General features: G+C 33.9%; 1 protein-coding gene across 2 annotated transcripts in view; it reads left to right on the forward strand.

Annotated features, from left to right (window-relative positions):
* Nucleotides 1-22,442, forward strand: part of PTPRQ (protein tyrosine phosphatase, receptor type, Q) — a 238,997-nt gene extending 216,555 nt beyond the window's left edge. For both annotated transcript variants that reach the window (XM_011934111.1, XM_011934113.1), the window contains 7 exons: nucleotides 226-302; nucleotides 10,951-11,085; nucleotides 11,284-11,409; nucleotides 12,570-12,718; nucleotides 15,394-15,529; nucleotides 20,821-20,944; nucleotides 21,205-22,442. In XM_011934111.1, the coding sequence (XP_011789501.1) occupies nucleotides 226-302; nucleotides 10,951-11,085; nucleotides 11,284-11,409; nucleotides 12,570-12,718; nucleotides 15,394-15,529; nucleotides 20,821-20,944; nucleotides 21,205-21,242 (785 nt within the window). In that variant the 3' untranslated portion in view covers nucleotides 21,243-22,442. The remainder of the gene's footprint in view (nucleotides 1-225; nucleotides 303-10,950; nucleotides 11,086-11,283; nucleotides 11,410-12,569; nucleotides 12,719-15,393; nucleotides 15,530-20,820; nucleotides 20,945-21,204) is intronic.
* Nucleotides 22,443-26,684: the final 4,242 nt, after the last annotated feature.

Genomic DNA, 26,684 nt, shown 5'->3' on the forward strand with positions numbered 1-26,684 from the left:
AGAATATGTATAGAAAATTCTGGAAATATATACAAGGACATATTAATAGTCATTGTCTCTGGGTGGTAGAAATGTGAGAGAATAAATAACTTTTTTAAATTTGCCGCCATCTGTGAAATTGGAATGTTATATTATGAACTCCTTTGTGTTACTTTTATAGTTAAAAAAAAAAAGAAGAAAAATTTAAAAAGCCAATTAGCATTTATTCCCTATATTTTCTTCTAGATAATAACAACAGAGTAAAGCTGATAGCTGACGCTAGTGTTCCAGGTTCGGATTATATTAATGCCAGCTATATTTCTGTAAGTTACTATTTTTATGTATTTTATAATTGTATAAAACATAATTACTGAAATTGTGTTATCTTTCCAATAGATGGGGATATGGATATGCCTAATAGAGATACTAAATTATCAAAAATTATTTCACCAGTACATGGCAGATGTTCAACTTCAGGCTACACAACCCTGGTCTTTCCAGTAATTCATATGCTTTGTTAATGTATTCTCCATACACAATGAAGTTTACCAATCTCTGTGAATTAAAAATTATTAAATGAACAGTTATGTCTATATAACATGAAAATCTGTTCTGCAGCTCTTCCCTTCTAGATCTGCAGTCCTTCAAGTGAGTGATAATGCCATCACCATCATAGGTGCATTGAAACCTTATATGCACTCAAGACCGCCACTTGGTTTGCACATTCATGGAATCTTAAAGAAGGAAGTGCCCTTAATTTGACCATTCACCTTGGAACTCTAAAAAATTCCCATCAGTCTCTCCTAGCATTGATTCATCCACTTCTTTCTAAGGCAGATGATTCTATCTCTGAACAACTCTGTTTTACAGTTGTTGGGTTTTTTTTTAACCAAGTTATGTCCCTTTACATTCTTACCCACTGACTTAAATTCTAATGCATAGCAAGCTTAACTATCTTCATTATGGTGAATCTACAAATACATGAAGATTTCCTCTGCTGCCCACACTCTCCATAGGCTTTTTCTTATCCATAGGTCTTCTCACCCATGCCTGCCATTTCCTTCAGCTCTATTAGGGCTCTTGTTACATGATGTTCCACCCTTTCTCCAACATTAAACATACTTGTGCTATGTCCCATTCCCTCCAAGCCTTTGTCAAGGAGGGAAAAAATGAATTAGTACTAAATCTGATATTGATTGATAATTAATCTAAAATTACAATCATATATTGGGTCCTATTGTCAAAGGAGTGAATAGTGGGAGAATTTAAGACTTTAAGACTTTTTAACCAGAGAAGTGAAGGAAAGTTTGGAGGAGCTAAAGTATTCTTTAAATTTCATTCTATTTTTTATGCTAGAACTTTAAATCTGTATTTAAAGAATGACATAAATTTACTATTATGGTAACATTTTATTCATGTATCTAATGACTGATTCCCTTAAAAATGTAATTCAAAATATAAACATTTTGGTGAAATCTTATGCTTACAATTTCCATTGTAATCTAAACTCTACAGCATGTTAAAGTTTTACTTGGATTTACAAAATGATGCATATATGTGTTTAGATATTTAAACGTAATCACTACTCTACTAATCAAATGCCATCAAGCAGGACAAGGACAACTGGTTGTATCAGTGACCTATTGATTTGTATCATTTTTTATTCACCAACAAGTAGATACAAATCAACAGCTCATATTGCCTAATATTCCATAAGAGATGCCAGTACAGGATGTAAATATAATTAAGAATGAAACTAGACAATTTTAGTAGGTGTAGCTGAACCACACAGATTATGTAAGCAAAGTAATTTTCACAAATCCCCAGTATCCCCTTTAAATATGATAGGTTGTCAGCATACAGCTATGAGCAAATGATAACGTGGTATAAGCAATAAACTAGGAAGGCTGAAGATATATATTCTACTGTAATCAAGTGATGTTGTAATATAATAAATCTTACAACAAAGTCACTATGACCCAATGTAATGATATGCATAATCATTGCTGAGCTGCATGGTAAGCAGGCTCATATGGAAGGCACTTTACAAAAGCAGATTTCCATACTGGGGTTGGAAGTGTACTGTAGCACTCAAAGAAATCTCCTTTGTTTGGGATGCCAAGAACAGATGGGAATAGATGTAGCGATGATACTGTAGTGGCCCTCACTTTCCACCTACATATTCACACAGTTTCACCTCAGAAAGAATGTCTGGTGTCTCAATTTCCCCCTACTCCCAAAATTTGTTCAACAGCACTTCCAGTTGAAAGTTCATGAACATTTTTCCCAGGAGCAAAAGACAGAGTCCATCTGTGAATGGGTTCTCGGTTTCAATTTCTTTGGAAGCTATGGTAAAGGGAAGAGAACTACAGAGAGAGGTAGGAAAGAAAGCAAAATAACTAGTGTTCAGATAGAAACAGGAAAAACTGAAGTCTGGGGAAGAGACAGAGGAGGACCAGCGTATGGTCTGAGGGATGTGTGTTAAGACTGGGACACTTTAGCCCAGGCTTTATAATTAGGTTAACATGTCAATGTGTGTTTTCCTCTGCCCTTGGCCATTCCCGAGAATGGTGCTCCCAGAGTTAGGACTTGGAAAGGCTAGAAGATTTTGATGAAGGATAGACTGTGAAAGAGGTAGGAAGAAGAAGTGATATTGCAGCACCATAATCTGCCACCAACTGTACAAATGAGATTAGAAATGTTTTCAAGAGGGCCAAAAGTGAAAATACTATGATTTTAGGTATAAGAGGGAGGTTTATAATTAATTTTGAGGAAGGCTCTTCAAAATTTCTCTCCTGTCAACTTGAGATGCCTGCAATTACTTTAACTTAATGCCAGCTTTTAACACAACTAGAGATTAAAGGCTATCATACAAATGGTTACAGTAACATTAGAAACATCAGATTTGTTCCTATGTTGATAGAGCATTTTAATACTAAAGGATATTGTGTTCCTGAAAAAGTGAAATGTGTATACATAAATATATTTGCATATGTGCATATACAGTTATATTTTATATGTATATATTTGTATGTTTATAACATATATAAAATATGTGCATTTTATATGTATGTGTCTAGATATGTATATGCATGTATATAAATTCTCCCACTATTCACTCCTTTAGCAATAGGACCCAATATATTGTAATTTTAGAAGAATTATCAAACAATATAGAATATGGTGATATGTTTGTATATGCCCATATGTATACATTTGTATATAAACATATACACATATGTGTGTACATACACACATATATGTACACATACACACATATACATATAGGCATATCCAAATATATCACCATCAATGCCCAACACATTTTCTTCAGCATAATAAAGCAATTGAGGGTGTTTGCTGGAGTAAATATAAACTGCACATTTTACATTTTTTTTTCCCCAGAGCTTATATGGGTAAATAAAGAAAACCTGTTCAAGGACATTGATAAGCACTAAGATGTCATTATCTCCTGTATAATATGGATAAACTTTAACCTAAAAAATCTATATTTACACTTCAAAATTTTCAAAGCCATTTCACATTCCTTATTTTACAAATAGTCTTCAAAATGACTCTCTGGGGTGTGCAAGAAAATAATGATTATCTCTAATTTATAATTAGGAAACTGAAGATTAGCTAATTTAAGTAGTCTGCTCTACAGGGTACACTATTAGAAAGGACGAAAGTCAAAACGAGTGTTCTAGTCTCTAGGCCTATACGTTGTTTTCATTATTCATACTTACTGCCTTCTTCTATCCAAATTTAATGAAATACCTTATCCTCACTAAACTTAATGCTAGAATTATTGAGAAAGTATGCAGATCATCATTTAGGTTTGCACCATCCAACATTCACAATAGTTAAATCTCAAAGGAAGAAAAAAAGGATTGGTTTGACCTTCTCCATCTCATATGCTATTCTAAAACTAATTATATCTGCATATACAAATTCACTGGATATAATTGAATAACTGCTGTGTGAGATTAGAATAAAGCATAAAAATATTGATTTGGAAGCAGCATTTAAATTACTTTTTTAGCATGTAGTTCTCCAATACGTGAGATGTAGTAGGCACTTAATAATTGTTGAGTTTATAAAAAGGAGGATTATATTTAGGTGGGTAAATACATATGCTTCAGAGTTCAAATGGACCTGAGTTCAAATTCCTTCTCTGCATTTTTGTAGCTGTGTGACCTGAAATTTTCTGAGTGAAGTTTCTACACTGATAAAGCAGGAATAATACTCAACCCTACTTTATTCATTGCTACTAAATCATATTTCAATTATTCACTGAATCACATATTGGAAGCACTTAAAAATGCATGTTATTTTTATTGTTGTTGATGTTTCATGGTAGTAGATTCTACATTTTCCTGGCTGCTAATCCAGAGGAAAATCTCTTCGCTAATTTAAGGACTGCAATGAAAAGTACCATCCATGGGTAAATGTCGTAATGAAAGTTGACATGTGGAATGAAATTTACACTTTGTTCCATGTATCACAGTGCTTTACAAACCAGCAAACTCTACATTCCAATTAAAGGGCAAAAGTCCTGGCAAGAAGTTTCCTCTCAGAAAAGCCAAAAGTTTGCACATGCATTTTCAAAGGTAGAAGCAAAAATAGTAAACAGAATTGACATACTTTCTTCATTTTCTTAAGATACAATGGAAATATCTCCAAAACACCTTTGGGCAAACATGTTATCTGGTGCTTTACTGTTTTCTGAAATAAATTGGCCTTTACAGGAAGAAAACTTAAATGTGTCTTAGCTTCTTTACATGAAAATCAAGGGAGAAATGTGACCATATAAAGATATACTTTAATAACAGATAATATATAGACATATGTATTAAAAAGAAATATAAAATAATATTTCAAATCCTGGAAAACTGAGATCATATAATGTTAATTTTGTAAATAAGTGATAACAAGATTGTATAGGAATAATCCCAATTATTTATATATAGGTATATATATAACATACAGTATAATATTTAGTATATAATATGTGATGTATTATTTATATTACTCTGTGTGGAACCTACTCCTCCCTTACAGGTACTGGCTCTCTGGCCCTGCTCACTAGTGGGTCTGCATTCCCTCCCATACATACTCAGCACAGAGAAGGGTCAAGTTGCCTCAGTCCTCAGTGCCACCTCCATATCATTCTGTATCCCTCTGCCCTAAAATTGCCAGCTTGAATTCATGCCGTCAAGCATAGGACACACTATTGCTCTTTTTGGAAGTTAATTACCATCCCCTAAGTCACTTTCTCTCATTTCTTGAAGATTTCACTCCGGTATCACTGCTCTTCTCTCATCACTACTTCTGTCATAATTATTGATGATGTCAAAATTCATATAAAATATTGACACATAGCCCTGCCCATCACTTTCTGGACCTCTTCTCTTGCAATGACTTGCCTTCCAGGTGACCTCATCACTTTCTGCTATGTTCACAACCTAGACCTTTTCACCGCCAAGAATTGTAGCCTCTCCACAATCTCGATTGCAGTTATCTCACTATCTGTCCAAATCCTTCTTTCCAGATCACTGGACTCTGACAATTCTTCAACCCTGCTCTGATCTACAGCCCTTTGATTCCATCAAATTTTCCATTTTTCCTAACCCAATCAAGATTTCATTTTTTTTCTTGCTCATCTTGAATTGCATGCCTATTTGTTCCTTTCCTGTATTGTATATATCCTCAACTCTCAAATTTATCTCTTATAGTCTCAATCTTTTGCTAAATCCCCAAACTTTGTTAAATAAAACCCTCCATGGATTCTTCTCTGTGTTACTGGATGTATATTGCAGAAAAATTCATGATCATGCCAAAATAGCTCACTTTAAACTCATGGCCACTAACCTCAAAAATACAGCCTCCTAATCTATTCAGTCTCCCTTTCTTCTGGGAGATTCTTTCTCCTTCTTCTTTCTCCTCTGGCCTCTAACACTATGTTCCTCATTTTCACCTACATCTGATGGCCTTGTTTATATTTCACTGATAAAACAAAAGCAATTAAAAGAGAACATCCACAAAGTCCCCTCCCTGTCTGCATCTGTGTCCATATACTCAGAAATTATTCATGAAATGTCAGTATGAACTGACATTTTTCTTTGAAGAAAAGTAATGAGTACAGGGTATCTAATTTTACTAGCTCTTAAAATATTCTAAAAAGTAGTAATTAGAAATTTGAAAGAAAGAATAGGCAGATAAATTAATGGAAAAGAATGAATGGTCTAGAAATAGACCTAACTACCTAGAAAACAAAGTGGTGTTCCGATAACAGCCAACCCTTTCACTTGGACACTACATGACCTCTCCCTTTGCCTCTCAAGAACATGGGTTGAGGAATTCTCTCTTCTGCATCATGAATTTTTCTCTTTTAGCAGCTAAACAAATCTATTGTAATTTCTTACATCATAAAAATATCTTGATATTACAGGTCTCTCTCTACTTCTCTATTGTTCTGTGTTTTATTTACATTATAACCCCTTGAAGAATTGTCAACACTTACTATCTTCGATTCCCTTCTCTTATCTCTTCAGCACCCTCAAATAAGACTCACAAGTATACATATGTAACAAACCTGCACGTTATGCACATGTACCCTAGAACTTAAAGTATAATAAAAAAAATAAAATAAAATAAAATAAAAAATAAAAAAAAAAGACTTGGATACTAAGCAAGCACAACACCAAACCAGCTATTTTCAACGTCACCAATTAACTACTCAGAAAACTAGCTTCAAGTCTCAGTCCCCAATTCATTTGACCTTTCAGCAGCTCTGACTCTTTCATCTTAATCTCATCGGTTCTATCTCATCTTCTAGACCTGCAAACAAAATAATTTAGAGCCCAATACTTTAATTCACTATCTCTTCCAAACTCATTTTCTTGGTGATTGTAAGAATCAGGGTTCTCTAGAGGGACAGAAGTAATAGGACAGATGTATATATGAAGGGTCATTTATTAAGGAGTGTTGACTCAACAATCACAAGGTGAAGTCCCAAAATAGGCCATCTGCAAGTTGAGGAGCAAGGAAGCCATTCCAAGTTCCAAAATCTCAAAAGTAGGGAAGCTGATAGTGCAGCCTTCAGTCTGTGGCCAAAGGGCCATGGCAAATTACTGGTGCAAGTCCCAGAGTCCAAAAGCTGAAGTACATGGAGTCTGATGTTCTAGGGCAGGAAGCATCCAGCATTTCCCAGTCCACTGACTCAAATGTTAATCTCCTTTGGCAATACACTCACAGACACACCCAGACACAGTACTTTGTGTTCTTCAATCCAATCAAGTTGATACTCAGTATTAACCATCACAGTGATGTCATCCAATTTTCACGACTTTAAGTAAGAGATATGAGCTGACTACTTTCAAATTTATGTCTCTAGTTTGGACTTTTCCTGAATTCTAAAGTCATATATCTAATTGCCTTCGTGGCATTCCTACCTGAATATCTAATAGTGATTTCAAACGTACTATGTCCAATGTGAGTTTTTTATTTTCCCCGTAAATCTGTTCATACTAAAACCTCAAGAGCACAGGCAGTGAAAGCAAAAATGGAAAAATGGGATTATATCAAACTAAAAATCATATGCGCAGCAAAGGAAACAATCAACAGAATGAAGAGACAATCTGCAAAATGGGAGAAAATATTTACAAACTATTCATCAACAAGGGATTCATATCCAAAATATACCAGGAACTCAACTCAATAGCAGAAAAAAAATCCAATTTAAAAATGGCAAATGAGCTGAATGAACATCTCTCAAAAGAAGACGTACAAATGGCCAACAGGCACAGGAAAGAATGTTCAACATCACTAATCATCAAGGAAATACAAATCAAAACCGCAATGAAATTCCATCTCTCCCCATTGAGAATGGTTATTATCAAAAAGTCAAAAAAGAACAAATGCCAGCAAGAATGCAGAGAAAGTGGAATTACTATATACTATTATACACTATTTAGTTTTCCTCCGAAAACTAAAATACAACCATCATTATGACCCAGCAATCCCACTACTGGATATATATCCAAAGGAAAGAAAATCAGTATGTCAAAGAGATATCTATGCTTATGCAATAACTGCTGCAGCACTATTCACAATAGCCAAGATAAAGTATCAACCTAAGTATTCATCAACAGATGAATGAATAAAGAAAATATGCTATATATACACAATGAAATACTATTTAGCTATGTAAAAGAATGAAATCCTGTCATTTGTGGCAACATGGATGAACTTGCAGAACATTACGATAATTCAAATAAGCCAGGAACAGAAAAATAAATACCACATGTTCCCACTTATGTAGAGGCTGAAAAAATTGATCTCATGAAAGTAGAGAGTAGAATAGTGGTTAAAAGCTGGGAAGGGGAAGAGGCGAGAGTAAGAGATTGGTTAATGAATACAAAATTACAGTTAGATAGGAGAAATAAATTCTAGTGTCTATAGCTCTGTAGTGTGACTATAATAAACCACAATTTATTGTATATTTTCAAATAGCTACAAGAGCAGATTTTGGATGTTCCCAACACAAAGAAATGATAAATGTTTAAGGAGATGGATATGCTTGTTACCCTGACTTGACTATTACACATTGTATACATGTATCAAAATTGTCACACTGTATTCCACAAAAATGTACAATTATTATACGTCAAAATAATAGGAAAATATGATTAAAAATTGCTCATCCTGGAGTCTTCCCCATCTTCCTTTGGAGTCATTATTAATTTCTGTGTTTCTCTCATACCTCATATCAAATCTATTAGCAAATTCGGTTGATTTTGCCTTCAGAATGTATCCATATCTGATCACTTCTCACCATCTCCATTGATAATCACCCATGCTACCAATATTTCTTGGCTGAATTGTTACAAGAACCCTCTAACTATTCTCCCTCCTTTCACCTTTTAAACTCCCATAGGTTGGTCTATGGAAGCCCGCGTGAAACTGTTAAACCATACACTATGTTCAAAAGCTTTCAGTGACGTTCTGTATCATTCAGAGTAAAAACCAAAGTCTTATAATTACTTTTTAGTACCTAAAGCACCACTTATCCTCCCTGCTTTTTCTGGTTATTATCTGTTACTCTTCCCCTTCATTTACTCTACACCAGGCACCTGCTGTTCTTAGAACATTCCTGACACCCCTCTCCTTTAAGGTGGTTGGACTTGATTTTCCTTCTACCCACAATTGTTTTCCCCCAAATCCTGCAGGCCTCACTTCCTTCCTTCTTCAAAACTTTCTTCACATATCACCGGTGATATGTGAAGTTTGGAGATGAGCTTGGAGAACATTATGATAAGTGAAATAAGCCAGGAACAGAAAAATAAATATTGCATATTCTCATGAGATATTTATTTTTTCTGAATAATCTATTTCTGAACAACTATTTTCTGAAAAGCCTATTTTCTGAAAACTTTCTCTCATAGCCCTTACCACTTTTATAAATTCTATGTAATTTGTATATTTAATATACATTAATAGACAGTGTCTATTTCTCCTAGTGATAAAATAAATGAGGGTAGGAATTTCAGTGTCTTTGGTCAGTGATGAAACCTCAGCTCCTAAAATGTGCCTGGAACGTAATAGTCACTCACAAATATTGATTGAGTGGAGAATGCGCATATTTAAAAAATCTGTAAAGAAATCAACCAAAATGTTAATGGTCCTTCACTCTGGATAGCGGTATTATAGGTGAATTCTACTTTCTATTACATATTTTTCTAAATTTTCAAAATATTCTATATTCAACATATATTATTTTTAATAAGAAAAGATCCCTTACATATGAACTACATATTTAGGTCTTTCGGCTGAGACTGGAAAGACAGAAATGCTGTAATATACTGTGTATTTAAGAGACTCAAGATTTTCCACAAGCAAATGTGCCTGGCTTGCACTGCAATTTGGGAAAATCACCTAAAGTGCCTCCTCATTATTCTTTAAAGTAAGATAAACTTGCTGGATTACATTCTAGAGTCCCTGGAAAATTTAAATATATGTTATTTTTTGTGTATTACTATTCTCTGACTACTGAGACAATTTCAATGTAAAAAAGTGAATTTTACCTTTTATTCCCCATTCCTCGAAGCATCTTCCTGTTTGAAATAGATGTCGTTCCATTACTACTTTTTCACTTATACACTACCTTTCTTGAAAAGAAATCCACAGATACTGTTCACAATTATATAAACTCAAGTGTCATGCTTTTATGTTCCAGGTAAATAGACCAAGTTTCAGAGCAACTTGATAAATATCCGCAAGGATGTCATAATAGATTTAAGACAGATCTCAGGTCCTATGAGTTTACTGTGTTAGTGAAATTACCATGTATTTCTTGGGTCAGAATTCCAGACAGTAAATGCCACTAGACTAATGACTAATGCCACAGTTTAAGTAGATAAGTAATTTCTTAGAGGAAGAGTATACATATATCTGCACAACCAATAAATATATGGCAATAACATCATGGAGTGGGTTTAGAGAGCTGGTTCAGGGCTTAACCTGCCTTCGCGGTGTTGAGATCTTGGCAAGTTACTTCACCTTTCTAAGCCTCAATATCTTCATCTATAAAATGTGCATAATGTTAGTACTAATTCACAATGTTTTTATAAGAATATTGAATATAAGATGCTTAGCAAACTGCCTGCTATGAAGACTCAGACTTAAGATCTTTATTAAGTTATGTTATTATTGTAACTGTTATTATTATGTAGTCCCTAATGTTTTATTCGAAAGTTAGATATAAATTTTGAGAACCATTTGTTGTGTAGTGTATCAGATTGTGAGGATAAATTTAGATGCTAGAAACTTTGAGTATTTAAGATTATCTAGTATTTATGATATTCTAAAATATTAGGTAATTTTACAACCAGCATTTGTTTCATGCTTTGAAAACTAAAACACTGTATCTATGAACACAGTGATGCAATGTTTCTCATTATATCCTTCTAGGGCTATTTATGTCCAAATGAATTTATTGCTACTCAAGGTCCACTACCAGGAACAGTTGGAGATTTTTGGAGAATGGTGTGGGAAACCAGAGCAAAAACATTAGTAATGCTAACACAGTGTTTTGAAAAAGGAAGGGTAAGTTATTTGAAAATGCTTTCACAAATGTTGTTTTACAATTGTGTTAACATATGTGTGACTATTTCACCTAATACTGTGAGTCATCAATAACCTGGACATCTATAAAGTAATTTTAACTTAGTCGTAATAACTGTGATATACATATATATCAATATAACAATGACTGTTATGACTGATGATTTTCTCTGAATGCAGATCAGATGCCATCAGTATTGGCCGGAGGACAACAAGCCAGTTACTGTCTTTGGAGATATAGTGATTACAAAGCTAATGGAGGATGTTCAAATAGATTGGACTATCAGGGATCTGAAAATTGAAAGGGTAAAAAAAAGGGGGGGACAAGGGAAACTGATATAAAATATGAAGGATCTAAATGTCTAAAATAAAATTGATTTCTAGAACTATCCCTTTCAAGGACACCTGTGTATTCAACAATGCTTTTGTACTGTCTTCTGAACAGAATTTTGAATCGATATCCAACTTTAGTATCAATGTCACAGTATTTGTTCCAGATCACTCTAGTTAAAGTCTGTGTTAACCAATTAGCATCACATTCTTAGGTTGACAAGAGCAGAAAAAGGAGAGAAAATGCTGAGATTACCAGCTTTATTTTATTTAATGAAGAAACTGTAATATTTGACTTGAGACAGCAATTTCCCAAGTCACTCATCATCTCCTGAATCCTAATAATTTGATTTCCTTTCTTTTTTTTTTTTTTTTTTTGACATGGAGTCTCACTCTGTCTCCCGGCTGGAGTGCAATGGTGCAATCTCGGCTCACTGCAAGCTCTGCCTCCTGGGTTCACGCCATTCTCCTGCCTCAGCCTCCCAAGTAGCTGGGACTACAGGCGCCCACTACCATGCCTGGCTAATTTTTTGTATTTTTAGTAGAGATGACCTTGTTAGCCAAGATGGTCTCGATCTCCTGACCTCATGATCCACCCGCCTGGGCCTCCCAAAGTGCTGGGATTACAGGCGTGAGCCACTGTGCCCTGCCAATAATTTGATTTTCTATTTAATCTGCAGCCAATATAGAAAAGGTAGTATGGGATCTCACTTTATCAGTTTATCTAGATCCCTATGCACACAGAAGATGATATAAGGATCTTTATACTTTTCACGTAACAGACACTTAATACCTGTGTATGGAATAATTTGTGAAAATGTTCATTTAAGTTTTGGGTCAAAATTGTTTCAATACCTGTTGTCCTGAGTGCGACAAAATAGCATGCTATGTTTGAATATTAATGTTCTATATTAACATTTATTTCCAAGCTTTCTTATTGTTTTCATTCATACTGAAAGGCAATTCTCTATTGTAACAGTAAAAATCTCTCTTATAGGAAATAATGAAAACATTTTGTTTCATTTGGTAAATAGTCATTTTTAAAAGATCACCTTCAAAAACTGGGGCAATTGCCTTCAGCCTTCATTGTGGGACTTAAATAGTTTTGTCATTCATTAATCCGTCCCTTTGTCTAGCATGGGGATTGCATGACTGTTCAACAGTGTAACTTTACTGCCTGGCCAGAGCATGGGGTTCCTGAGAATAGTGCCGCTCTAATTCACTTTGTGAAGCTGGTTCGAGCAAGCAGAGCACATGACACCACACCTATGATTGTTCACTGCAGGTAAGAAAGCGATATTTTTAGAAACATCTATTAAACGCCAGAAATGGCCTTTGAACCCATTGGTCTTTTTATTATTATAATTCCATTGGTTATTTTTTATGAAATGGTCATGTAAATTTCTTCCAGCTTGCCATCTTCAGAGGTATTACATTTAGCATTTCTGGACTCATTGGTATGATTTATGTTTTCTGACATGATAGAGCTAAATCAGTCTTGGCTTGAGTCTCTTTCGCACATAAAGTTTGGAGATTAGAGGAAAATGTAGCATGATTCTACTTAAATGAGAAACTCAGAATAGGTAAATAAATAGAGACAGAAAGTAAAGTTGTGGTTACTAGTGAGGAGGGAGATGAAAAATTATCTAATACCTTCTATTTGGGATGATGAAAAGTTCTGAAATATATAGTGTTGATATTTGCATAACATTGAGAATATACTTAATGCCACTGAATTGTACATGTAAAATGGGCAAATTGGTAGATTCTCTGTTATTCATCTTTCACCACAATAAAAATTTTTTTAAGTAAAAATAACTTAATATTTTTTAACAGGAGTGTCCTATAATTAATGTGGTTAAATACTGTACGTAAGAAAAGAAATTCATTCAGCTTTTAAACTTTTATTTTAAAAACCTCAATATGTAGTTTAAATGATTATAAATTTTCTATACATTCCTGGATTTTTAAAATTATAAGACTAATACATAAATATTTGCTCATTATAAAAATATATGAACAATGCTTGTATTTATAAAACATGAGAACAAAAAGCAAAAGCCTCATTTTTACCTTCTCAATTTCAAATCCCTTCATATAAGTAAAAAGCTTAATATAATAGTATATACTAAAAACAGTATAACGATTTGCTTCTATGGTCAGTGATTGATTTTATGCTGGCATCACTGATGAGTAAAACCTTTGATGGACAGTAACTGCCTTCAGTTTCTCTGTATCATGCAAATACACTGCCATGGGCACTAAAAGAAAAGTACTTTCTCCTTTTTAGCCTCAAAAAGAGTAGAGTCTCCTCCTTTGTAATTTAAATAGATAAGAGATAAGAAGAAGGTATATTCATATTGTTGACCATCTTTAAATATCATTTGAACACCATCTACTAAATATTTATCTCCAACTCCAACTTCTCACCTTGACTTCAGACTTCTACATTTAGCTTCCAATTCAACTTGACAGCCTGAATGACTAAAAAGTTCTAGAAATTTGATGTGTACAAAACAGAACTCTTGACTCAATCTCCAAATTCACCCCTGCTCAGTTGTCCCTATCTTGGTAAAAAGCAAGTCCCTTCTGTTTGAGCCAGAAGCTCTGGAGTCATTCTTGATTCTGCTTCCTCTCACATTCCACATCTAACCCACGAGCAAATACTTTCATCCCTGGCTACCCCTCACTCATCACTGTATCACCTCCCTGGTCTCCCCTGATTTTCGAACATTCGAAAATGCTCCCACCTCAGGTCTGTTCTCATTTTGCTGCTTCTGGCTACCATGATCCTCTCCCAGATACCCACATGGTGTGCTCCCTAACCTTATGCGAGTTTCTTTTCAAATATGACATTAGCAGAGAAGGTTTCTCTGCTGACCCTATCCTACCCTATCACCCTCTATCTCCTTAACCTGATTCATCTTTTTTTCAGTATGGGACTTCTTACCACCAGGCACGTTCTTTGTCTGTTTATTTATGTGTCGTTTTCCTCTAGACTATAAACTCTGTAAGTGTAGGGATTTTACATTGTCCACTGCTATGACCCAGGTGCCCAGAACAGTGTTTGACACTCAAAATATATCTGACAATTTAATTGCTGTGTGGCATGTATGTGTACATGTTACTATAATCAGTTTTATGTTGTAGGTTCACAATTTCTTAGGTCAAATCATAGAAAATTGCCAATATTTGAATGTTTCTTACTACAGAACTACAAAAATGGCAGTTTCATGTGGTTCAAAGTAATATTTATAAGACTAGATGACCTTTCAAAAAAAGTTTTTAGATTAACTTCCTCTATTAACCATTTAATTTCTTAGGAATCTTGTCTTTCTGATAATAGGAATTTCTGATAATAGGAATTTCTGAATTGATCTTGTGAGGTTTATCAGTTAACAGTTTCTGTGGAGCACGTGCCTGTCTTTGAGTATTAATATAAGTTTTTAAATGGAAATAGTTTTTCAATTTTACTATCTATAGGAGGCAAAATAAATTGAGAAAGAACGTGAAAAGGACAATCGCAAGACTATTTTTCAAAATGAAGCAAAGAAAATGCTATATGAGCTAAATATTTGACATTTGCAATGTTTAGCATTTCTGCTGATAACTGAATATTTGGTCAATACAGAGTCTCTGGTATTAAGAATTTTCAGTGATTTAAAAAAATCTCTATACTTCAATAACACCCCCTAAAATATTAAGAAATAAGAGATTAAGCTCCACTGACTAAAGAAAGAGAAACTCAAATATTTGATAGCATATTAATGATAATCATCTTGCCTTGTTTAAATAGTCTTGGTAACCATTAAAAATCCAAAGAAATTCCAAAGAAAACCTGCCTCCAAATAAGAGAAGAAACTGTTAGAATTTATTGCTATCATAGCTCATTATCTTTATCCCCATCAAAATGAACAACGCTTTGCTGAATAATTTTCATGTAATTTACTCTTCCTGTAGTGCTGGAGTTGGAAGAACTGGAGTTTTTATAGCTCTGGACCATTTAACACAACATATAAATGACCATGATTTTGTGGATATATATGGACTAGTAGCTGAACTGAGAAGTGAAAGAATGTGCATGGTGCAGAATCTGGTAAGATCTCTAAACCTGCACTGCATTGTAAAGTTCTAGAATTTGTGGCAGCAATCTGGATGGACATGGGCTTGAAGCTGTATTTGCATGGTGGACACCCTCTTTTCCTACATTATAAGCCTTCAGGGGAGGTCTTCGGGAGGGCAGCTGATGGAGTTTATAGGAGAACTAATGCCCATGTGCCGTAGTCACCCTGCAGCATTGTTACTGATGGCTCATCTTAACTTGTTATACTGATAGGCATGTAGGAAATAACTTATAAAATTGATTTATCTTTATCGTTTAGCAACTTTGGGATCTCTGGAAATGAACTCAAATCAGTATCTTTTCAATATCATTATCTTTTGAAAAGTTATAACTGGGAAAACAGTTTAAAATATTGACTGTAATGAAGTTCTATAGATTTGACTTCTCCATATTTATCCCTATTGCATACCAGTACTAATAATGATTATTGTAGCAGGCTATCAACTATTAACTGGGAGTTTTTTGTTTGTTGTTTTGGTTTGTAGGCAAAAATATTTACAAAATATATCCAATTTTTATTTTAAAAAATCACACAGTACTATGGTAATGAAGCTAAAAAGCTTCTATTGAGTGTCTGCTGGGTTCCAGGTGCTATACTAGACCATTCATACGTATTATCTTATTAAATCTTTATTAAATTAATTTCTTTATTTGTAAGGCAAGGCCAGTAAAACCAACCAACAGACTAAATATTACTGGCTCTGCTTTACAAACAGGGAAGCACATATTCCAAGAAGTTAAGTGATATTCCAAGATAATATTACCGAAAAGTGCCAGAGCCAAAATTCAAACCCTAGTCTGCATAACTACAATATACACAATATTCCTATCTGTAGCTTTGGATTGGAATTTGTATGCTATACAAATAGAGATTTTCTTGCAGTAAATACGCAGGCCTGTGGTAACAGTATTTTCCAGGTTACATTCTAGAAAACAGAAGTGGTATCAAAGTAGTTAAAGATTTCAGAAAAAGAGTTCTCTGTTAAAATAAGTATGAGAAAGATATTAAACTGATTTTTAAACACATAAATGTTTAGGGCCTTAATGCTAATTTCACTGACAATTACAAAGACGGAGCTGTATGGACAACTTTTCCTAAACTTTGATTGTAGAACTCTTCAACCCTTTTTGATCCAAACCTGTAATACCATGTCATGGAACATTAATCCTCCTTGGAAGATGCTGTTCTAGACCAGAGATATCCAAACTTTTTGGACAAATGTCCCTTTTAGGAAAGATGTTTGAGCTTCCACTCTAATACAGATGTATTTACCTTTAAATGTAGATTGTTTAATTATGTAAATTACAAACATAAATAAAATGAGAAATTGAAAAGCATGAGATAAATATTGAATAAGCAATATTTTCAAAACCTTGCTAATTGCTAAGGCTTCTTATTATCATTAGGTGTTTTCAATAAATAAAATATACACTTAGGACAAAGTATTTCTCTTTTGATAGTTGTTTTAAGTATATATTTTAAGTTTCTATGCTTTTTAAAAAAACTGGTCTTGCTTTTTGTCAGGTCTGATTACCTTGTTGTTATTTTTACCTCCTAGTATGGCTACAGGAGTATTCCAGGAGTATGATGAATGTGTCAGCCTTGCCAATTTTTTGACATCCATTTGGGCTTGCATGATAAATATTATCTTTAATCCACAGTCTCTTTGTAGGAATCTTCCTTAGCTACTTCAATTCTGTGATAATTAGTTAGGTAAACTAGGTAATATAATGCATATACATTCCCTCATATACTGAGTTACCAAAAGAGTTAAATGTCACTCTTCCCGCAGGATACTTCAGAAATGGAATATTATACATGACCAGGGCCAGCTTCATGGGTATGCAACATGGGTAGCTTCACAGGTCCTCACACTCAAAAGGGCCCTGAAATTGGTTTAATGTTTGCTGTTACTATTTTGAAAATCTTAAAATTACATTTTGAGACAGGAACTTTATATTTTGTAATGGAACTTTACATTTTGCATTCTCTCTAATCCAAGTTGGGCTAACAAATTAGGTAGCTCATCTTAAGGGGTCTTATGAAGGCTCTAATATCAATCCAACTATTAATCGTTATTAAAATTCAATTTCCTTCTCTTTTTTAGTTAAAAATAAAGATAATTAGAAAGCTAACATTTTCCTCCCATATCCCCAGGTATACACGTACACACTGGGATCAGTGCTCTCAATGAAATTAAGGGTTCGCTCTCTTGGGTAGGATAGAGGATGGAACTGATGGTTTCATTCTAGAGTCTAGAATCAATCTTCAAACAGTAAAAGTTGAAAAAACTTCTATGCTCTACAACTTTGTAGAAGTGAATTCTGTAAAGAGTGTTCAAGAATGTCTATTAATAATTTTAGCCAAGTTAGTACTCAAAATGTTATAAACTTCATACATTATTCTGTTTAACCAGCCATAACAAATTGTCAAGGCTTGGAATGGGGATTTAAGAGTGGGGCGGGGATTCGAAAGGGAAGGTTTTTGAAGTCAGAGAATTAAATTCATAATACAGCTCTGCTAATTGTTGGCTCTGTGACTTTGTTTAATTAGCCTCTCTGAACTATTTCTCTTTTGTAAAATAGCCCTGTTACACTTTTCACAAACTTATTATCAGTATTAAATAAGAGAAAGTTTGTAAATCACCAACATGGTGCCCAGCAGGCAGTAAATGTCCAATAAGATTTTTCTGATTCTCTCCTCGCTGAAAATCAGGTACTCGGAAGCCCTCTTTGATCTGTCTTAGTTCCCAGAAGTTAGACTCTTCACTGCTTTTTCCCTGTGACGACAAACAGAAAAATGACCACACCTCACCTCCAATGCTTACAAACCAGCATTGCCTTGCACAAGAGCAGTTTATTTTCTTCTGCACTCCAGAGTGATTGCAGTTTCTGTGAGGAATGTTCCTGTCTTAGCACATACTACGGCAGCAACTTCAGCAATATACTGCCACTAAAAGGCACTGAGGGGCATGGCCCTTACCCAGGAGAAAGCTTTGATTTCTTTCACTCAAAAAACAATGCACTGGGCACTGGGCGTGGTAGTTTATGCCTGTAATCCCAGCACTTTGGGAGGCCAAGGTGGGTGGATCACCAGAGGTCAGGAGTTGGAGACCAGCCTGACCAACATGGTGAAACCCTGTCTCCACTAAAAATACAAAATCAGCCAGGCGTGGTGGTGCGTGCCTGTAATCCCAGCTACTCTGGAGGCTGACACAGGAGAACAGGAGAATCGCTTGAAACTGGGAGGCAGAGGTTGTAGTGAGCCAAGATTGTGTCAATGCACTCCAACCTGGGCGACAGAGCGAGACTCTGTTGCAAACAACAACAAAACCAACAACAATACATTGTGGCCCCAGAAAATTTGAAAAGCCTTTCTGAGAGAACTCTCTGTAGTGAACTAATATCCTAAGATACTTTTAGTGCCTCAAGTAAATGGAAATTTACTGGTGTAAACTCGTATAGGGGAAGAAAAAAAAGTTAACATTTTGGGTGTCCAGTTTTTTGTGGGGCATTTTACATATGTTAAATTCTTTAAGTCTTACAATACAGGATTCATGACACACACTCCCACACCCAGGTGAGGAAATTGTGCATCAGAAGACTTTAATTCTTAAGGTAATATGGCTCTCTAGGGCAGAAACTGGGATTAAACTTTTTTCACAACAGTATGCTGCTTTCTTGGCAGTAACACATAATGGCAGAGGGACCTTGGAACCTGTAGGACTGCCTCACAGAGCTCAGCCTGCTCTGCTGGCAAAGTTTACACCTATCATTCTTTCCAGTGGAGAAGATGAAATCACGACAGTCAGAAGTTTCACATATCAAATGTGACTTCAAATTCAAATGTGTTTTTTAATACTAGAACTCATAAATTTAAATGATTTCCAGAAAGATTATACTGTGTCAACATATTTCTGCCAATAATGTAATTCATTGTTTCATGTATGTTTGAAAACACACTCTTGGAATTACCTTGAGAAGCAGTAACTTACTAGCAATTTCAACAGAAATTTTATTGCTTTATAACAACACTTCATTTCTTACCAAAATTGAATTCTATAAACTTGATCATCCACCTCATTTACAAAACTTGACACCTAATGACATTTGAATTTTCTTTAAATTACATCTGTCCTTAAATGGTAAAGATTGCCTAGCTGTGAAAATTAAATGAGACTAAGTCAACAAACACTTATTATGCAACTACTATGTGCCAGACACTATTATAGGTAATCGGAATATAGCGGTGAATATGACAGAGTTCTGCTCCCATAAAACTGACGTTCCAATAATGAGATGTTCACGGAAACATTTTGTAATCCATAAAGAAATAGATATTCCTAATAACGATTAACAATTTATGAAGACAATTTCAATAGAGGAGTTCCAAAAGGGTTTGAAGTATAGTAGCAATAGATATTAATATAACCTGTGAGGCCGATCACTTTTGAGAATGTTCTATTTAAATCATTGTCAATTTGATTTTATGTCTTAAACATTTGGTGATACTCCTTTAAAGTCAGATATGTTTGTTAGGTACAAATGAGGGTGAATTTTTTTTTTAGCTTTAACTACTTTTGGTAAAGTCTAAGCTCAGAGATGCTAGTAGGTTATTGAATTATATTGAAAACATTTAAAGGATCCAAATGGTACTGAATTTAGCTCAAACATTCCAATGCAATGTTAGGAGTCCTTGTCCACTACCTGGATGTTTGGGTATTTCAATGATCCATTGCCTTGTATTTACAAAGCAGGACCAAATACTTGACCTTAAGTAGGCCACATATCCAGGTGACTAACAGATTTGTTAAACATATTTTAAATGCGCTGATGGTATATTGATATACTCACTCACAGATTTCAAAAGTAAATTTAGCATTTATATTCCAAAAGTCATTCTAACAAGAAAACTGTAAGATAATTTACTCAATTAGATCTAATAGGAAGAAGGAAACTCATAAACAAATTTAAGTAATACAATTTTCTACTTCTTATAATCACAGTAACAAAGAATATATTAACACTTGGTGTTTAGTGACAAGTGTCAGAAAAAAACTTGAAGCTTCAAGAGACCACAGGAATTTAGAAAGCCTCATATTTGAAATGGTAGAAAATCATATATATACCATGATAAGTTCTGTGTCTTTAACTTAGCTATTTATTTGATGAATTCAGTACTGCTTTTAGCTTTAACAATATAACTCTCTTTATAAAACTCTTCATCAATCTACTTGTTTAACCACTCTGTCTTTGGTGTCTAGGCACAGTATATCTTTTTACACCAGTGCATTCTGGATCTCTTATCGAATAAGGGAAGTAATCAGCCCATCTGTTTTGTTAACTATTCAGCACTTCAGAAGATGGATTCTTTGGATGCTATGGAAGGTAAACAGAAACAACAATATGTACCCAACTTACTAGTTTACCACCTACAGTAGGAACATAAATTTCAGAATAACCGTATATTAAAAATGTTTAAGAAGCTAGATTAGTGCACAGATCAGTTTTTTTTTCTTTAACTTCTCTCTAATGCAAATTGGGCTAATAACACCCTTTCCATCTACATTATATTTTTATCATGAAATGTTTAAATTTTGAACTGTTAACTTCAATACTCTCTTGTAACATGTTACTTTCTGTTATAGGTGATGTTGAGCTTGAATGGGAAGAAACCACTATGTAAATATTCAGACCAAAGGATACAATTGGAAGAGATTTTTAAATCACAGGGGCCAAAGTTACCCCCTCATTCTTCTGAATTGAAATGTGCAAACTTAAAGAAATATCTATGCTTCCCTCACTGTGCCTTTCTAAATGAACTGAACATTTTAAGACTAGTTCTAGAAAACAGCTAATACAGAATAATTATTTGTTTTGTACAGAATAAATATGTATTTTAAATGCTTAAGAAAAGACATCCCATATGTTTCTGAAGTCCTGCATATTTTGGATTAAGCCAAATAGAAAATTATTATTATATTAGCATTAATGTTTCATTGTGAAATTTCCCTATGTATTGGATTTAATTTTGAACAAAAGTTGTAAATGTTGATTCAGTAGTGTTGTTTTGGCTTACATGGTGTTGACGTTTCTTGTGGATAATTTCCAGGACTGTCATAATGATCTGTACTTCCATGTACACCCCTGTTTTGAATCCTCTGTTTTATGAGTGCTGAGATATCATCTCATGATCCCGAACAGCTGAACAGTAACCCCCTGACACTGCAGGGATTACTTAGCCTTTATACAACACACAGTAGCTCTTCAGGGACAGTTAGGGCTATTTAATTTGCATTGCGATCTTCAGTTTGAGAACCTAAAAAGAAAAATTAGAAGTACAACACATGAAGTTACCGAGTACTATTCTAGCCAACACACATTTGTAAACTTTCATACACAAGTTTTACCCCTGTATTGTATATTCAAATATATAGTTAAATGTATCAGTGTATTTGCCCATTACATATAGTCAACCTAATATTAACAATTCTGAAGCGTTTCTTCAGCAAAAATGTATCAAAAGAGTAATAAAAACACTATGTGTGCTTCAAGCTTGTAAACCAATGATGTGCTGCTGTGGTGCCAACAGAGACTTCCAAATGGATTATGTTAAATGGCTGTCATTTCATTTCCCAAGGTTGATTTTGAGCGGTATACTTGGTGGAACTGAAAACAAATAAATTAACCATGTGTAGCAAATTCGAGGTTTCTTTAAAGAAAATATTTCAGCCTCCATCTTACTAAATAGTGACAATATGGTAAGTTTTGAATTATATGAAGTTATTTTGTAACAGATTTCAATTAAGAGTAATAAAAATAAATAGTATTAATTATTCTCTTCTATGATAAGAACGATATCTTATGCTTATTTCCACTGGAATATTCATGTAAGAAATGTTATGGCCAATAAAATTGAATTTTGATGAATAATCTTGCAGCATAATTTCAGAAGTTCCTATGTAAATAAAAGTTTGATTTTGTATATCCTATTAAGACATAATAATTATACTAATTCTCATATACAATATCTAAAATAAAGATATACATACAAGTATGATATGACATAATTTATGTAATATAATATAAATAATTAAGATAAAATTATTTCTTAAGACACCCATAAGTAATTTTAATGTGGGATTCACTATCCAAGAAATTAAAGCCCTTAGTCTCACAGTCTCTAGAAAAATGTAAAATTTACTTCCTTTTTTTTTTCAGAACAAGGAAGTACAAATAAATACAATCCACTACTGTTCCAGCCAATAAGTTTATAGAAAGTTAGCAAAAACAATGAAAAATGATGAGAACTCTTAAAGATTCAAGTTGAGATTATACATTCTTTAGTTTCCTTTATGTCAGTTATTGAAAATATACGGCAAGCCGGTATGGGGTTTTGTATTCATTAAAGACAGATAACATAGCCTGTGTTAGATACACTAAAAAAGTAATCTTTTTAGTGTATCAAATGATTTTAAAACATAGTCCAATCTACAGGCCAGTCCACTTTCTATTACGTCTGCATAAATCAGATATGTAGAAGATAGAGTTTGACCCGTGTATATATGCATATGTGTATGCATAAAACACAATTTGAATATTAAGTCTCCTCTAACCATGCTTATCAAACTTTAATGTTTATATGAAGTACCTGGTGATTATGTTAAAACGCAGATTCTGCTTCAGTAAAAATAGAATAGTCCTGAGAGTCATTTCTAGCAAGCACTTGAGTTATAATATTGCTGGCTAATTTCAGGATGTATGTTGAATAATGTATGAATCTCTAAAAGACATTAGTCAGGATCAGAACAATTTTAGATCTACCTAAAATTACTTAAAACATGTTTTTAAAAGATTTGGCTTCATTATAAAAAAACGTAACAAAGCATTTATAAAATATGCATAGCTAGCTATATCAAGACACTAAAATTAAGTTGAAATCCAGACATTAATGATACCTAAATTTTCTTTTAATGATATTGTGAAAGGGCCAATTAACACCCAGGTTCTATAGGTGGCTACTAAGTGCTAATTAATATAATGAAGAACATCTGTAACACTTTTAGATCCGATTTGTCAAAATACATTGAAGCACATGTACAATAAATGAGCAACATGTGTTTCATATGAACCAAATGAAACTGGAGCCTCTCAGAATGGTTTGCCAGAGACAAGAGCAGCTGTGGGTATCACCTCTACTTTCATTCTGCTTTAAAATGCGTCGTTTTCTTCTTTCAGTTTATAGGTGAAATGTATAATAAGTCTTTTGCAGAAAAACGAATTAAACCTTGACCTCTTCATAAAGGAGATGGTGATTCATTCTACATATTGTAGCAAACACTAGATTTTAAAATGAAATTTAAGTTCAGCAAAATCTTCTATAAATCAAGCTGCTATTCTGATAATCATGTCCATTTTCATTAGCCAACTTTTAGAAAACTCCTCAGTCAAAAATTTTAAGAAACTTGGGGCACAATGATTTGAAATTCTCAACTGAATTATATTTAAAAGTGAAAATATGAAAAAAGTTTATAAAGCATAATCTTGGCAAAACAGCTTGTCTTCTTAGGACAAGTAATATTTCATGGTAAATGACTCTATAAATATGGATAGAGTTTCCACGTAGAATCAGGACAGTACACCCACTAGCTCATGGAGATGTTCTGACGAACAGATTAGATTACATATAGGAAAATGTTTTGAAAATTACAGTGAACTTTACAAACTTAGAATAATCTTTTACCAAGACTGATCAGTGTGTAATGTTTATCAAAAAGATAATACATCCCATTTTAAGATTATATTGTACTTTGTGGATATTAGTGTCATATTTGTATGTCCGTTTCACATGCACAGACTGAGGAAAAAATTATGGCAGATATATTGACTTCTGGTAAGTAAGACTATTGACACTTTACTAAGCAAAATATTTAGTGCTTGTTCAATGAATTTTTGATTAAAATGAATGTATAGACAGGTACACAAATAATATAAAATATAATTTGGAAAACAAGAAAAGAAAATTTTCATTTCAAAAGATTTAACTGGACATTCTAAATCAGTATTTGTGATATTGTCCTCTGAAAATAACACTCATTTAATAGGTTAAAAAAAAGCATTATTTTCTGTTAACAAGATTACGTTTCTAAAGTCACAACCTTAAATTATTTTAATTTCACTAACAGTATTATTGGATTGAGAAGTCATTTTAGTAAATTATAAACTTTTTAGAGTATTTTAAATCCATCATCCCTATTAATCCTTACAAAATCCTTTAAGATCGGCAGGGTCCTGTATTACAGGAAAGATAATGAAAGCTTAATTGCTGTGCCTGAAACCACAGTTATTAGTAAAAGTTGAAGCTGAAGTTAAAACTGAGTTTTTGTGGCTCCCACAAATTACTCTTTCCATAACGTTATGCCAGTCTCTCCGTTAATCAAATGACATACTTTGAATAGTATAAAATGCTCACGATAAAGAAAGGTCATAATCATCATATGTCCCAATTTCCTATTAGCCAGTTAGAGATTTTCTGCTAATCACATGAAAATAAGTAACAGAAACCACAGACAATTTTACAGGTAAATAAGCTCTTAGAACGAATTTAAGTGAGTAAAAATAATTATTGATGAATACAGTAATATTAAAGAAGAAAAGTTTAAAAAGTAAAAAATATTAAAATATTAAAAATGAAAGAAAAAAGAACATTGGAGTTTATAGAATTATGAAAATAAAGCTAAAAAAAGAGAGGAGGTTGTTAAAGTCAAAACAGCTCCATAGCATTTCTATATATATTTATATATATATGTAATATGTGTGTATGTATATACAATCAAATACTATCAAGTCCTTTACCCTACTAATAATCAAAAGAAGAGGGAAGAGTAAGAAAAGGAGAGAAGGAAGAGGACAAAAAGGAGAACTAGAAGATATAAAAGAAAGAAAAATACAAGAAAAATTCTGTAATTGAATATTTGCATCTTTAAGGTATGCCTGGCACTGTGCTGGAATCGTAACATGAGTTGGCATGTTATCTAATTTAAACTTCACCTATGAGATCAACTCCATTAAAAGAGTAGGCAATGGAAGCATGGAGGGATGATGAAGATTGCCCAAATTCTCTCAGAGAGTAATTGGTAGTCTGGAATTCAAATCCAGGTCAAGCTGGCTAGAGTTCAAGTTCCTTTCACAGGTATGACCATCCTTATTTTATGTTGAAAAGAAGCACACAGAAGCCTGGGAATAAACAGGCCTCAAGAAGACAGTTTTTTTAATCCTATTTTGCGCTCACTTCCATTTCAAAACTTTTTAACATGTACATAGACTGTAGGGAATTTGGACATGTGAAAACAGCCTACTTGGATGAACTTTCAGATTAATTAGTCTTTCTATTGTTCATTCTTTTTCGTTCTTTCCCTTATTAATTCATCCACTATAATTAAATTTATATAAGCAAGTATTTTTAAAATCTGTGGCCAGATTGGATGGGTATCCATCTGTATTTACTAATTTTGTGATTTTCGGCAAAAAGCAATAACCAGTTTGTACCTCAATTTCCTCATTCCTAATATGGAGATAATTATAAAAGCTACCTCACATGTTTGTAGAGCAGTCTTGGTTCAGAGTAAACACTCAATGAGGTTTAGATTGTAATACACATAATGATAATGAAGCGGCATCATTTGTCTGAGGTAATAGCCAAGGTCCGTTGTCTCACACCAAGGAAATAAGGATGCTGACACAGCACAGTGAGGTTAAGAGCAGAAGTTTAATAGGCGAAAGAAAGAGAAAAGCTCTGTTGCTACAGAGAGGGGCCCCAGAGAAAACAGGTTGCCACTTCTGTGGTGAAGTGCAGGTTTTATAGATGAGCTTGAGGAGGCGGTGTTTGATTTACATAGGGCACAAAAGATTGGTCGGACCAGGTGTGCTATTTGCATAGAACGTGAAAATCTGGCCACCCATACTCTAATCTTTTATTATGCGGATGAGTTCTCTACCTGGCTGACGCCATGTTGCCTGCTTCTTTTACTGTACATGTGGTGACAAAGAAAAGGGAAGATGGACCCTCCATGTTGAACATACCTGGCCCCCAGGTAGCCTTAATCTATTGGAACAAATACTGACATTC

Source organism: Colobus angolensis, unplaced genomic scaffold (genome assembly GCF_000951035.1).
Source record: "Colobus angolensis palliatus isolate OR3802 unplaced genomic scaffold, Cang.pa_1.0 Scaffold131, whole genome shotgun sequence".
In the NCBI taxonomy this organism is placed as follows: domain Eukaryota; kingdom Metazoa; phylum Chordata; class Mammalia; order Primates; family Cercopithecidae; genus Colobus; species Colobus angolensis.